General features: G+C 45.0%; 1 protein-coding gene across 3 annotated transcripts in view; it reads left to right on the forward strand.

The window, feature by feature from the left end:
- Window positions 1–14,939, forward strand: part of ARAP3 (ArfGAP with RhoGAP domain, ankyrin repeat and PH domain 3) — a 249,940-nt gene that overhangs the window by 201,537 nt on the left and 33,464 nt on the right. For all 3 annotated transcript variants that reach the window (XM_075344394.1, XM_075344396.1, XM_075344395.1), the window contains exons 21-29: window positions 278–490; window positions 3,349–3,454; window positions 3,548–3,695; window positions 4,894–4,962; window positions 6,032–6,106; window positions 9,489–9,603; window positions 10,930–11,058; window positions 13,437–13,570; window positions 14,576–14,658. In XM_075344394.1, coding sequence (XP_075200509.1) covers window positions 278–490; window positions 3,349–3,454; window positions 3,548–3,695; window positions 4,894–4,962; window positions 6,032–6,106; window positions 9,489–9,603; window positions 10,930–11,058; window positions 13,437–13,570; window positions 14,576–14,658 — 1,072 coding nt within the window. The remainder of the gene's footprint in view (window positions 1–277; window positions 491–3,348; window positions 3,455–3,547; window positions 3,696–4,893; window positions 4,963–6,031; window positions 6,107–9,488; window positions 9,604–10,929; window positions 11,059–13,436; window positions 13,571–14,575; window positions 14,659–14,939) is intronic.

A 14,939-nucleotide genomic window follows, 5' to 3' on the forward strand; every position in this document is an offset into this window, starting at 1 on the left:
CCTTATATCTGTGCGGGTGCACAAAATCAACTGGGCAGGGTGTGGTTCATTGTAAAAAAAATGCCATGGCTACGTGCGCCATAAGACTTGTCCCTCTTTCCTACCTTTCACAGATAGGAGGTGTCGGTATGTGTAATAGCTAGAGATGATCCAAATATTGATGAACATAGACATTAAAACATAATGTGGTCCCGTCTCCTAGTGCCACCCTTCTGCCATGTAATGTAACTATATAGAAAATTGTAATAAATGAGTGTCATTATTGAAATTTTGTTAGGCCTCCGTCATGAGGGAATTTACCGTAAAAATGGCGCCAAGTCTAGGATAAAGCTTCTGATGGACGAATTCCGCAAAGATGCCCGAAACGTTAAACTGCGAATCAGCGATAACTTCATTGAGGATGTCACAGATGTACTGAAGAGGTTCTTCAGGGAGTTGGATGACCCAATTTTTACAACAGAACTTCACCCACAATGGAAAGAGGCAGCAGGTAGTGTACTACCAATGGGAAGATATATAGCGCTCGCCAGTTTTATTTTACGCATTTGTTTTGTTCTCTCCTAATGCCATAATTTTTTCATTTTTCCATCAACGTAGGCATATAAAAACTTGATTTTTGCCGTTTTTTGTCTAAACATCAAACATGAAAAATGTGTAAAATCAATAAAAAAATAAAGCCCTACTGTATTAAGCGGGCTTCACACACTGCGACATCGCTAACGAGATGTCGTTGGGGTCACGAAATTCGTGACGCGCATTCGGCCTCGTTAGTGACGTCGTAGCGTGTGACAACTAAGAACGACCATTAACGATCAAAATTACTTACCTTATCGTTGATCGTTGACACGTCGTTCAAATTCCAAATATCGTTGCTGTTGCAGGACATAGGTTGTTCGGCGTTCCCGCGTCAGCACACATCGCTGTGTGTGACACCGCAGGAACGAGGAATATCTCCGTACCTGCGGCCGCCGGCAATGAAGAAAGAATGAGGTGGGCGGGATGTTCGGCCCGCTCATCTCCGCTCTTCCGCTTCTATTGGGTGGCCGTTTAGTGACGCCAAACGAACCGCCCCCTTAGAAAGGAGGCGGTTTGCCGGTCACAGCGACGTCGCTAGGCAGGTAAGTCCGTGTGACGGGTCCTAGCAATGTTGTGCGCCACGGGCAGCGATTTGCCCGTGACGCACAACCGACGGGGGCGGGTGCTTTCACCAGCGACATCGCTAGCGATGCCGCTGCGTGTAAAGCAGCCTTTAGTTTAATTGCATAAAACATAAACTTATACCCGGTCAACCAGTGCCAGATGAAAATAGATAGAAATGACCTGGCCAGGGGTTGTCTAGGACTTCTGCATTGATGCGCTATCTTTCGGATAGGTCATCAATATGTGAATGGCAGAGCACCGCCACCTGGCATCTCCACCAGTTAGTTGCTTGCCATTCCTGTTTCAGACGGACGTACACAGTGTATTGAATGATATCTGAACTGCAGTGCTTGAAAACTCCGCATGGCTTATATCCTGCTAGACTGGGCAACAATCCATGATGCCAGTGAGTCATTCTGTGATTTACTGCAGAGGATTCCTCAGATCTCCAGTTTTCTATACACAATGTCCAGGGTCCTGTTACAGAATTGCTCGTCTTCTCTTCCTTAGTAATAAATTTGCAATTTCCTATAAAACACAAGTATTGTTCAGTAAGCCATGAAATTAGAAAAACAAGGTACTTGACTTGTCCTCCTGCTTACTCATCCCTTTCTTATCACATTTGCTTTTAATGGTCGTTCTTCCCTTTTGTTAGTTTTTAGCTTGGCTTATTTATGTGCCTCTCTGCGTTACAAAAGGCCAAAGTCACATTTCCCTGAAGCTTGTGTATGGTAAAAAATACACACCATCTTGTTCTTTTGCATATAAATGTCAATCTGTAACGCTATGGCTCCGGCACCCAAGCAAATTAGATTCTCCCTCTTCTCTGTTTACCCTATACCTCACCCCTTCTACATTATTACAGAATATTGGACCCTTCTCTTAGCAGTAAGCCCCCACATTTTGCACTCACAAATGTGTCATACACTATACCTGTGCATATTGTCTGTTAACTCGCTCATTTAACGTCGTGTATACTGAAGCGGGCTTTACACGCTGCGACATCGCTAGCATCGGCTAGCGATGTCGAGCGCGATAGCACCCGCCCCCGTCGTACGTGCGATATTGTGTGATCGCTGCCGTAGCGAACATTATCGCTACGACAGCGTCACGTGCACATACCTGTGCAGCGACGTCGCTGTGACCGCCGAACAATACCTCCCTCACTAAGCGGCCGGCCAATAGAAGCGGAGATGAGCGGCCGTAACATGCCGCCCACCTCCTTCCTTCCTCATTGCTGGTGGACGGAGGTAAGGAGATGTTCGTCGCTCCTGCGGTGTCACACATAGCAATGTGTGCTGCGACAGGAATGACGAAAAACATCGCTAATAAGCAATTAACGATTTTTTGGTTTCAGGACGACCTCTCCGTGGCGAACAATTTTGACCACTTTTGCGATCGACTAAAGGGGGCTTTACACGCTGCGACATCGCTAATGCGGAGTCGTTGGGGTCACGGAATTTGTGACGCACATCCGGCCGCATTAGCGATGCCGTTGCGTGTGACACCGATAAGCGATTTTGCATCGTTGCAAAAACGTGCAAAATCGCTAATCGGCGACATGGGGGTCCATTCTTAAAAATCGTTACTGCAGCAGTAACGAAGTTGTTCCTCGTTCCTGCGGCAGCACACATCGCTGCGTGTGACGCCGCAGGAACGAGGAAGCTCCCCTTACCTGCCTCCCGGCTGCTATGCAGAAGGAAGGAGGTGGGCGGGATGTTACGTCCCGCTCAGCTCCGCCCCTCCGCTGCTATTGGGCGGCGGTTCAGTGACGTTTCAGTGACGTCGCTGTGACGCCGCACGGACCGCCCCCTTAGAAAGGAGGCGGTTCGCCGGTCACAGCGACGTCGCCGGACAGGTAAGTATGTGTGACGGCTCTGGGCGATGTTGTGCGGCACGGGCAGCGATATGCCCGTGTCGCGCAACAGATGGGGGCGGGTACCCACACTAGCGATATCGGGACCGATATCGCAGTGTGTAAAGTAGCCTTAAGGCCGCTCGTACGTGTCACACGCTGCGATGTCGTTAACGTCACCGGATGTGCGTCACAAACACCGTGACCCCGACGATAATACGTTAACGATATCGTAGCGTATAAAGCCCCCTTAAAGGTCAAAAAGCTTGGACAATCAGGCAAAGCAAGCATTTCTATCTTTTGGGTCACCCCATATGTAATAGACTTGAAACCAAATATATATGTTTTTTCAGAGCATTCTGAAAAGGTAAAGCGACTGGAGAAATACATGGAGTTGATAAACCATCTTCCAAAAGTAAACCGAGCAACCCTGGCGGCGTTGATCGGTCACCTCTATCGGTAATGAACTTTACCAATCCAAGCTTCAGCTCTCTGTACCCCGTCTATCTACCCTTCCCCTATATTCACTTCTTTTCCATTTTTTACTGTCAGGGTCCAGAAATGTGCCGATTTGAACCAGATGTGCACCAAGAACCTGTCACTGTTGTTTGCTCCCAGCCTTTTTCAGACAGAGGGAAAAGGAGAACATGAGGTCAAGATAATGGAGGATCTGATTGACAACTATGTCAGCGTCTTCTCTGTAAGTGGAGTATTTACTTTTTATTGATCAGATGTTTGTTGAAAAATTAATCTAATTTCTACAACCTGATAGTAACGGGAAGGGCTACAAATTGTAACGAAAGGGTTTCTCATATTTCATCTTTTCTAATGTGATAATTCAGAGGCAAATCCAGGTTTCCCTTTTTCTAACCGTTGTAAGCATTTCGCGGAATATTTAAGGCCTCAACCCCTTCCATCTCTTTTGGAACATCCCCACTCTTTCCTGGAATTCCCCTTTGGTCCATTTGAGTGTACATAAACCCTGCCCTATATGGCACACCAGTCCTATGAAATCCGCACAGTTGGCAAAATTCAGCTAAGTTCCCTAGTCTTGTATTTAAATACAGTGGCGAAAGCAGAGCTTGTTGAGATGTTGGTGATCTGTAGGCACACGCCTAATCAGTCCCTGCTATGAATTCCCCAAATATTAGGGCACACTTATATATACACTTGAAATCACTCCATGCTTGGCGGGTGCCAGCTGTGCTAGACTGGCAGTTCCTTCCTCTGTGGCCGGTGTCACACTTTCGAGTGCCTCGCGTGTATCTCGCGCGAGCCTCGCGTTGCATCACCCATCACAAACTCACACTCTCCGGACAGGAGCATCTCAGCTGCATACAGATGCATGCAACCGACCTGCTCCTGTCAGGAGAGTGTGAGTCCGTGCCGGTTGATGCAATGCGAGACTCGCGCGAGATACACGCGAGGCACTCGAAAGTGTGACACCGGCCACAGAGGAAGGAACTGCCAGTCACCGGACTAGCAGCAGAAACTGGAGAAAACTCTGATCGCTGCTGTTTAACCATTTAGATGCGTCTGACAACGTCTTACAGCAGAATTTAAACAAGTTGAAATGGTGTGGCTGTGTGTTCGAGTATCCTTTTACACAATTTCCGATGCAATCGGAAGGTGCCAATGGGGTACCGTGACAGCAGGGGCAAAGTGAAGATCCCCATCGCCGCCATCTTGGTTCTCCTATAAACCTCAAGTCTGTGTATTGGCTTCATAAAAGATAGTTATTTTTACTATAATTACAAGTTCAGAACGTTCCAGCAACTAAACATTATTCTGGAATTATGCTCTTATTTTTAATTTTGTAGCTAAAACAATTACTGATCTACCAGGTTATATTAGAAATTATAACATACACTGACTCCGATCTTTTCTTTCTTTTCAAGATTGACGAAGAGCAAGTGACGCAGATGGATTTAGAAAACAGTCTAATTACAACGTGGAAGGATGTCCAGGTGATGTAGTTAGCATCGGCCATATCTGAATTTATGATATTTTGTCTCCTGTGCTGAGTTTTCAAATACTTAATATTTAAAGTGAACCAGTAATTAGAGTCATGTAGCCTGAACCATTGACAGCATGAATCAGATCCTGGCTCCGTAATTGAAGTCCTGTATGGTTTTCTCTGAAAAACCAACTGTGGACTGTAGCTAGAGATCTGATTAGCTCGATAACGCCCCCTATTGGGTTCTCTCTGCACCTCTTCAATTAATGCAAATACAGCTGAACACAGAAATACTATACTAGATAAACACTGAATATAAGAAATATGGAACTACATTACTGTCATAGAAATGAGGTTAAAAATGAGGTACTTGGTACACAATTTGGCCAATTTGTGATGAGCCCAACAGCCAGAGACAAGGCATACCCCAATGTCTAGACCCTATCCTTGAATGTCTCTTCCGAGGCTGAAAGCCTACAATTTAAAGGGAAGGTAGGATTCAGCTACAATTACATTACAACACCCTTGACTGGTGGGCGAAGTGCTCGATCAGAAGGGAGTATACTGCAAATATCAAAAAAACTAAAAGGCACATCCAAGAAACAGACAAATGTTAACAGGTGCATACTGAAGGAATTAGTCCATACAATTAAAGCGAATACAGCTGCACACTGAAATACTATAAAATACTATACTATGTAAGCATTGAATATAAGAAATTAGGAACTGTATTACTGCTATTGAAAGTAGGTTACAAATGAGGTACTTGGTACACAATTTGGCCAATTCGTGATAAGCCCAACAGCCAGCGACAAGTTGTACCGTGTTGGAGGAATTTTATCCGTGAATGCCTCTACTTTGGGCTGAAAGTCTAAAATGTAAAGGGCAGGTAGGATCTAGCTACAATTATAATTAAAATGCCCTTCCCAGGCATCCCCCATGTGTTTACATAGGGACACAGGCTCTGATTCATGCTGCTTTATGGATCTAATGACAAATTTGCTTTAAAAAAAATAAAAAATAACAATTAACAGATTAGGACACAATGTTCAACTAATGTTTTCTGTTTTTTTTTATAGCTATCACAGGCTGGAGATCTTATTATAGAAGTTTACTTGGAAAGGAAAGAGCAGGATTGTTGTGTTACCCTAAAGGTCAGTAATCTTCCACCTACTTAAAGGTGTTTTGCTCTCATTTTTTTTAAAGGTTAACAGCGAAATTCCATACTTATAAAAACAAAGAAGTCTTACTTATCGACCGGAAGCTGTCCTCTACTTCAGAGCAGCCGCTCCATACCAGACTGTGATCAATGAACTTCCGATCACCAGTGCCCTGATCTCAGTGGCCTCATAGGTCACAATTGATCATAACCGTCGGCATTGTTGTGGCAGTGCTAGTGTGCCGCCCCCGTGCCAGCAGTCTCATTCAGCCATAGGCTGATCTCACCACATCCAGTAGATCAGTAGATCAGACTGTGACTGCTCCACATTGATTCCGGTGCCAATGTGGAGCAGTCACAGTTCAGGGACAGCTGTGGACCGCCCTTGTAAGGGCGGGAGCTTGTGGGTCGAGGGTTAGTGTGTCCCCACTACGACGCCCTGCTCCTAACCCCTTCTCTCTGACTGGGATGGACCTATTTCCCTGCCGAAGGTGATCTACTGGATGTGGTGTGATCAGCCTATGGCTGAATGAGATTTTTTCTTTCTTTGCATTAAGCAGCATTGTCCGTCCAATACTAATTATCTCTCTCCCCATTGGGAGGAGAAGTGGCATTCATAGGGTAGCCTGCCTGTGATATAGGGTGCCACACATCCACTGCTAAACTGACAGTGTGTTTTATATGAGCACGTTTTTGCTTAAAAGGTTTTATCTGATCCTATTAAAGGTTATGTTTTAATATTTATATTATTTCACTGCTCTCTACTCAACTCTATTGTGAGATACCTTGCTACCCGGGTGGATTTGTCCACTCTGGATGCTATCCCCGTGCCAGCAGCCACCGCTGCTCGGATCTGGACCTTCTAGGGGGGTGGCTCGAGGGCCTCCGGACCCGGGGGTCTCGTGGACACACCGAATGAAAAAGGGGGGGACGTAGATGTACGGGCTAGGCCGTATTAAGTTTGTGACGCCACCCACGGTGTGTGGTGAGGTGCGACACCACCGCTGCTGTTGTGGGCACCCGGGGAGGATGTAGTGGCAGCTAGATGTTAACCCCTCCGTGGGTAGGGATGGTTGCCCCGGGGCCCAGTATCTTCGTGCAGGGTATGGCGACAGCAGGGGAATATTTGGTTACTCACAGTAAATGAATCACACGAGTCTTTGGTAAACCAAAGTGCTGGTGGCCAGCCGCCGCGGCCGGTTGCATTCAGGTCCCCACCTGGGCTGGTGATCTCTGTCCCTTTCCTCTGCACTGACTTTGTGTATGGTGGACTGCCTGGTCTGGAACTCAGTAGTCTGCTCCCGGCTGGATGTGGCCTAAGGAACTGTGCCCGCAGACGCTGGCCCGTGGGATCTATGGGCCCTGGCGGTGACCTCCTATCCCTATCGGTGGGCTGTTGTCTTTTATGAGGGACTGTGGGTGGGACAGGACCTATAATCCTGGCCTCAATTGGTTAATTAACCAAGCCGCTGGTTTCTGGTCCTGGCTTCGGGGTCCGAGTACCCCCTTTTGTGCTACGGTTTCCGAGTCGGTTCCAAGGGTCGGTACTGGCGGGCTACAACCCTGTCCCAGTCCACCTCGGATCTGCTGAGCCATCTTCCCGTCTCGTGCTGACGGAGACCACCGTCTGCCACCTAGCCAAAGGCACCAGGGCTCTGACCCTGGCACCGTTCAACTTGAACTTCCTCTGCTGGAGCTACACTTAGCTCCAGCCCACACTTCTCTCCACTTGAACTCCAAGCTAGACTAAAGCTTAACTGCTTGTTTTCCCGCCCCGGGCTGTCTAGATCCCTGGGTGGGCATGTCCAACCACCTGGTCCCGCCCACTGGTGTGTCTATCTTTCCCTAAGGGGGGGTGACTAGGGTTTCAGGTCGGCTGTGTGTTACCTAGGTGAGGGAAGGTGTTATGCGGGGGCCTATCCGTGACTTCCTGGTTTTGCCAGGGCGTCACACTAGAGCAGAGGCTGTTTCTGGTGGTAAGTATGGTTTCTTTTTGTCTCTTACAAATATGACTTCTTTTTGTTTAAAAGATCGCTTCTCTGAAGCTGACTGGATCATCGGATCTGGCCACCTTTGGTGTGCCTGCTCTCCTCTGATACTGTTGAGAACAAGCTACCCCATCATATGAGGGCTGCTCACTTATCACTACTTAAAGGAATACTGTTCCAATCAATAATTGCCTTATTTTCTTTCTTTATTGCTTTTACAAGATGGTATTATTTGGGCATCATATGAGTGTTATTTGGGAGCTATATCCTTCACCGCAAGAATGGCCCTGGTGTAGACTAGCCTTCCAACTGACAGCCCTGTACTGGAGGCTGGTAATTTGAAGATAGATTTACTACTATAAGGCCTCTTTCACACGTCCATGCATTTAACGCATGAGTGTGATGGTCTGTGGGACAGGTCAGTATGTTTATCCGTGTGTGTTTGTTCTCCGTGTGCTATTTGTGTGACATCTGGATAGCACACGGACAGCATGAACTTGTATATTCAATTATCTCCCACACTGCTGTTACTTCCTGGTCCGCGGTCAGTGCAGTGAATATTCATGAGTATAATGAGCGGAACCCAGAAGTGATAGCATCGCCGGAGACAGGAGAGTTTACAAATTATTTTTTTTTAAGAGACAAGTGATTTCTCCGGTACATGTCACACTGATGTCACACGGATCACAGTGTGCGGTCCGTGTGACACCCGTGCTGCCAGCAGAACATACGGACACACAGTTCATGTGAAATCAAGGATGTGCGGAAACACATTGACTTTAATGGGTCTATTTGTGTCCGTGCGTTTGGAAACGGACACCACACGTACCGGAAATACAGATGTGTGAAGGAGGCCTAAAACAAAGTTATATAGTGTGCTTGAAGAATGTTAAAATCCTTCTAATGATCGTGGTTAGTGGATAGTGGTACTGGGGAAATGCTACCCATAGCTATTTCTACACTGGTGGATGTAAAAGAAAAGCTACTGGTCATTCCTTACCTTGCCTCTTGGCTTGGCATATCTTTCTTGGCATTTCCTTAGATATGTGGTGTGAGATGATCAGTTTAGAAAAACAAAACATCATTTTGTGATACTTTGCTAAGAGATGTCTATTCTATATGTGTCTATATGCGGACAGCCGGTGTGGATTGCAGTATGTTAGGGCTAGTATGTCACCGTACTGCAATCAGCTCATATCAAGACAAATTGGAAATCTTATTAAAATTTTCGGAAAGGTAAGAGAGGTTTAAGCAATTTTTTGGATGATGCTCACTACAGAATAGACTGTTGTGATACAGCAATAAGCCACTACTATGTCGTCTTTACCACTCAGCTTCTTGCAGTATTTGCCATATGAACTATGTTAGTAAAGTATCTTTCCTTCTTAGGTTTCTCCTGTCATGACCGCTGAAGCACTCACCAATCAGGTTCTGGATATGCGGAATATCCAACCCAGTACCGATATCTGGTTGACTTTTGAGGTTTTTGAAAATGGAGAATTGGGTAAGTGATAAAATTGAAGGATGTACATTTAACATATATAGTTTAGGTCACTTAGAAATATCCAGTAAGTTTATTCCAGTAATTTTCCCCTTTCAGTCGGTGTCTAATGAAATGAGGATGTTGTACTACATTGTACTGGGTGGCACGGTGGCTCAGTGGTTAGCACTGTATGGTGGCTCAGTGGTTAGCACTGCAGTCTTGCAGCGCTGGTCTCCTGGGTTCAAATCCCACCAAGGACACTATCTGCAAGGAGTTTGTATGTTCTCCCTGTGTTTGCATGGGTTTCCTCCGGTTTCCTCCCACACTCCAAAAACATACTGATAGGGAATTTAGATTGTGAGCCCCAATGGGGACAGTGTTGTCAATTTTTGTAAAGCGCTATGGAATTAATAGCGCTGTATAAATGAATACATATTATTACTACATTGTATTTACAATTTTCACGTATTCACAGGATGGGTGATAAAGGTATGATTCCCAGTCGTTTAGCATTTCCAAGAATGGAGGGTCTAGCATGACCTCCAGGATCAGTTGGGATCTCAGCGGTCAGATCTTGAGTATTCATACATTTCGCCTTCTATGCCACATTACTAAAACTAAGAAATGGATATAGTTCATCTGTTTGAGATTCAGCCAGAGATTTAGAGTAACTGAACTTTTTTTTATACTTAATTTTCCTTTAGGTATGGCACAGTTATGCATTTTTGTAATATACTTCATTAATTTGTTTTGCTTCCTTCTCACTTATGCTAAAGTGCCACTTCCAGTTCCCAGTTCATGCTCCTTTAGAAGTTGCTTTCAACTGCTGCTCAGCAAATATCAATACACTATATTTAAACAGCAAGTGTATAGGAGTTCCCTTGTTTGAGCCTCCCTGCAACCCACACCAGAACTCAAACAAGGGAATTCCCATTCACAGACTGTTTTAATATAATGTAGTGATCTTTGCTGAGCAGCAGTTAAGAGCAGATTCTAAAGGAGCTGAAACAAGCACTACAGTATAATGTTTGGGAGAGAAGAAAGAAAAACAACGTAATGAAGTATATTGTAAATATTTATAATTTTACAGCAATACCTGGAGGATAATTATATTAAACAAGTTTAATTACTTTTTAATCCTGGTGTTGTAGAGGTTTCACATTGTCTTTGGTACCTGAGGGAGTCTGTGTTTGCTCTGTCACATAAGAGGAGGCCTTTTTACAGATTTAGCATTGGCGCACAGAAAGAACAAGTTCCAGGCCAGGGCAGTTTTTGAATTTCACATTTGAGCTGCTTTACCTACATATTAATTGTGCTTTAATTTGTTCAACTTTTACCTTTATATAGAGAGACCTTTACATCCAAAGGAGAGGGTCCTGGAGCAAGCCCTACAATGGTGCAAGTTGGCTGAGCCCAGTTCTGCATTTCTGCTAGTAAAGAAAATCTCCTTTGGTGAAGGAAGTTGTCTTTTCACAGGTAAACTCCAGCCGAAGGTTTCCTAACATCTGTGTGTGAGATGCTGGTTAAAAGGGAGTCATTATTGGGCACCACCAGAAGCCTTCAGTAAAGGCCGCTTTATATGAAACGACATCGCTAACAAGATGTTGTTGGGGTCACGGAATTCGTGACGCACTTCCGGCCTAGTTAGCGACGTCGTTGCATGTGAAATGCACGAACGACCGTTAACAATCAAAATTACTCACCTAATCGTTGATCGTTGACGCGTCGTTCCTTTCCCGATTATCGTTGCAGCTGCAGGTATGATGTTGTTCGTCGTTCCTGCGGCAGCACACATCGCTATGAGTTATACCGCAGGAACGAGGAACATCACCTTACCTGTGGCCGCCCGCAATGAGGAAGGAAGGAGGTGGGCGGGATTTTTGTCCCGCTCATCTCCGCCCCTCCGCTTCTATTGGGCGGCCGCTTAGTGATGCCGCACGAACCGCCCCCTTAGAAAGGAGGCGGTTCGCCGGCAACAGCGACGTCGCTAGGCAGGTAAGTATGTGTGACGGGTGTAAGCGATGTTGTGCACCAGGGGCAGCGATTTGCCCGTGACGCACAACCGACAGGGGGCGGGAACACTTGCTAGCGATATCGATATCGCTGCGTTTAAAGTGTCCTTAACATTGTAGAAGTTACAGTATCCTCCATAGTAGTATTAAAGTGATATATGCTGTCTGATCCCACAAGCGGCATGCATCATGCACTGGCTGTATGATCTCAGCCAGGTATGTTTGAAGTGCACTTATAGTCATAGACCTGTCAATCCATGGCAGTGGACGAGGAGTAGCAGGTGGCTTTAAAGTATGTTTTCCCTAGAAGACTGCAGTGTTTCAGTGTCAAACATACCTGACTGAGATCATACAGCCAGTACCTGATACATGTTGCATGTCAATTATGCTGCATGTATCCTTGGTCATTGTTCTCTTCAATACACAATATTGTACATTTGTTGCCTCACGCAAACAGCTAATCCTTTCTATAAGAACATTAAAGGGATCATTCTACATCTACTTGATGTTGATATGTTTATACATGTTTGGGAGGCTCTTAGTAGGAATCTCTCAGCAAGATTTCACCTTTCTCTCCAAACTATTTATATGCACATTGCTACGAGTGTCTCCCATTCTTGGGAGTCATTTGACAGGTCTGTGATCTGAGGTTCACATTGCCTTGAGAAACTCTGGGTTTTTAAATGTATTTGCTTTCTATTGGTGCAAGGTTTAAGGACTATTTCCTTGCTGGTAGTTCCTTTACTCTAATCTCAGGCGAAGCCGGTTTGTGACCACTCTCCTTTCCTTTAAATAGTCACAGGTTCCATCATCTGATGTCGGTTATAGAATTCATTCTGAACTGACTAACTTGGAGGGAGGAAATAAGTCTCTAGAGTCGTCCTGTCGTTTGCAGCCCTGGTGTTTGGTTGCAATTTTGGAGTTGGTGTTTATGCTTTTTTGTCTATTAGGCCTTTTGTCTTTAGGTACCTGTCTGTCTTCCTTTCCTTGTGTCTGATTATTGCAGTGGTGAAGTTTTGTACACTCACCAACTTTTGCACTATCCTGAGTGACTGGAGGGGCAGCTAGGGACAACATGTCATGGTGATGGAAGGAAAGGACCTGTATAGGGACTTTAGGGAGCTCAGGGTTCAGACACAGGCTAGTGTCAGGAGGTATCCCTTTTCCCTACGGTTAAGGCCTTCCTAACCCTTTCCACTCCCATTGTACCCATGTATTGCGTCGTGTGCCTGGCATTCCCTTACCTGAGCGTAGCACACATATAGCGCTTTCAAAATTAGGTGTAGCATTTCCCTTACATGGCTAGCTCATACCATTGTTACTGAGAAATCAGCAATGAATTGACAAGCAAATGAAGCTGAAGAACTATTTTTAGATCTGAAGCCTTTGTCACTCCAGCTCTATTCCCTGATCATCCTCCTGCTTGACTGACCACTCCTTTGCCTCTAGTCACACAGCATGGAGGCTGTCAGTCAAGAAGGAAGAGGCAGAGTTGGGGGTGTAACAGAGCTGGAGTGACAGAGGCTTCAGATTTACCATATCCATTTGCATATCCATTCAAGTGCTGATTTCTTAATAACGGAGGAATGGACTGGCCATATAAAGGTATTGCTGGAGTTGTCTTTGAAAGAGCTACATGCGAATATTAGAGGTTTGGGGATAGAAATTCTGCAGACTGATTCCCTTTAAAGTAAAGAGAAAGTTATTAAGAAACCCCTTTTAAATTTCACAAATGATCTGATGACAGCAGCTAACAAAATTTCTCAGATACAACGCTCAGATTTATTATAATCTTTATTTATAAACAAGTTATTATTATAATTTATGTATATTCTCTTTTAGGAGCAAAAAGAGAGACCCCAAAATGTGGATTATTGAAATGCAGAGAGGAATCACCCAAGTTTTTGGGCAGTAAGTTCCAGGAACGATACTTTGTAATCAGGGATCGGAAGCTGCTGCTACTTAAGGAGAAAAAGGTATGCATCTGCAAAAATCGAGAGCCTTTTATGTATCGGGATCTGCACTATTCAGATGTCCTTTTTCCTGGATAGATCATGCACGTCATAGTCTGAGGCTTTGTGTTTTTGTGGACCGAGGATCCACCAAAAGAAAAAATTGAATCTTGTCTGTTCTAGAGCAGAGTCACGGGTCACAGTCGCGTATTCCTTCAATGGGTTCATGAAAAACTAATAGCATACGTTAGTCTGTCTGAGTGCTGTCCCCTTTTACTGTTTAATAGATGGGGAACCTTTGACTTTTATTTTATTTTGCAAACTTGAAAATGGGATGTTTCACCAATGGTAAAAATGGAATGAAAATCGGATCTAGTACACAGATGTAAAATGGACCACTTTTATTGCATGCAAACAAATATAATAGTATCTCCATGCCTCTGCATATATAGGCTGCCATAAGCCAGCCCATTGTAAAGTAAATGTGAAGAATGTATTCAAGAATTTATTAAAGGGATTGTCCACTACTTGGACAACCTCTTCTCACTCCCCTCATGTGCTCCAGAAAAATAAAAGTCTATACTCACCTCCGGTACGGCCGCGGTTCCAGTGATGTCTGAAGTCGCATTCCCGGGGCCCACGTGACATTGTTATGAGCCCCGCGACCAATCAGCGTTGGCTTCCTTCTCCCCACCTTCAGACATTTGAGGAGGAAGTCAGAGCAGCACTCACATCTTGATCAAATCTCCGAATGTGGGGAGACAGTGTGGGGCTCGCGTATCATAAGAATGTTATGTGAGCCCTGGGAACATGACTTCAGACATCGCTGGAACCGCGGCTGCACCGGAGGCGAGTATTGACCTTTTTTATTTTTTTGGGGCGAACAAGGGGAATGAGTAGAGGTTATCCAAGTAGTGAACAACCCCATTAATCAATTCTTGAACATCCCCTTTAATTTAATTATCTGACATGAGTGCACATTATGTACCAACCTTTTTCTGACATAATTTTGCTGTTCTTATTTTACAGAGTGCCAAGCCAGAGAGAGAATGGTCACTTGATAATGCCAAAATTTACATGGGAATTCGAAAAAAATTAAAACCTCCAACCCAGTAAGTGTTTCTCCTATTAGAGGGAATTTGGCAGCAGGTGTTTGCTACCTCATCTGAGAGCAGCATGATGTAGGCAAAGGGATCCTGAGTTCATAGAATCATAGAATGGTAGAGTTGGAAGAGATCTCAAAGGCCATCGGGTCCAACCCCCTGCGAGTGCAGGCTTATCTAAATCATCCCAGCTATATGTTTATCAGATTTCCGCATGAAGATTTCCATTGATGGAGAGCTCACTACCTCCCGTGGTAACCTGTTCCACTGTCTGACTGCCCTCACTACCT

This window comes from Anomaloglossus baeobatrachus, chromosome 4 (genome assembly GCF_048569485.1).
Source record: "Anomaloglossus baeobatrachus isolate aAnoBae1 chromosome 4, aAnoBae1.hap1, whole genome shotgun sequence".
Taxonomy (NCBI): domain Eukaryota; kingdom Metazoa; phylum Chordata; class Amphibia; order Anura; family Aromobatidae; genus Anomaloglossus; species Anomaloglossus baeobatrachus.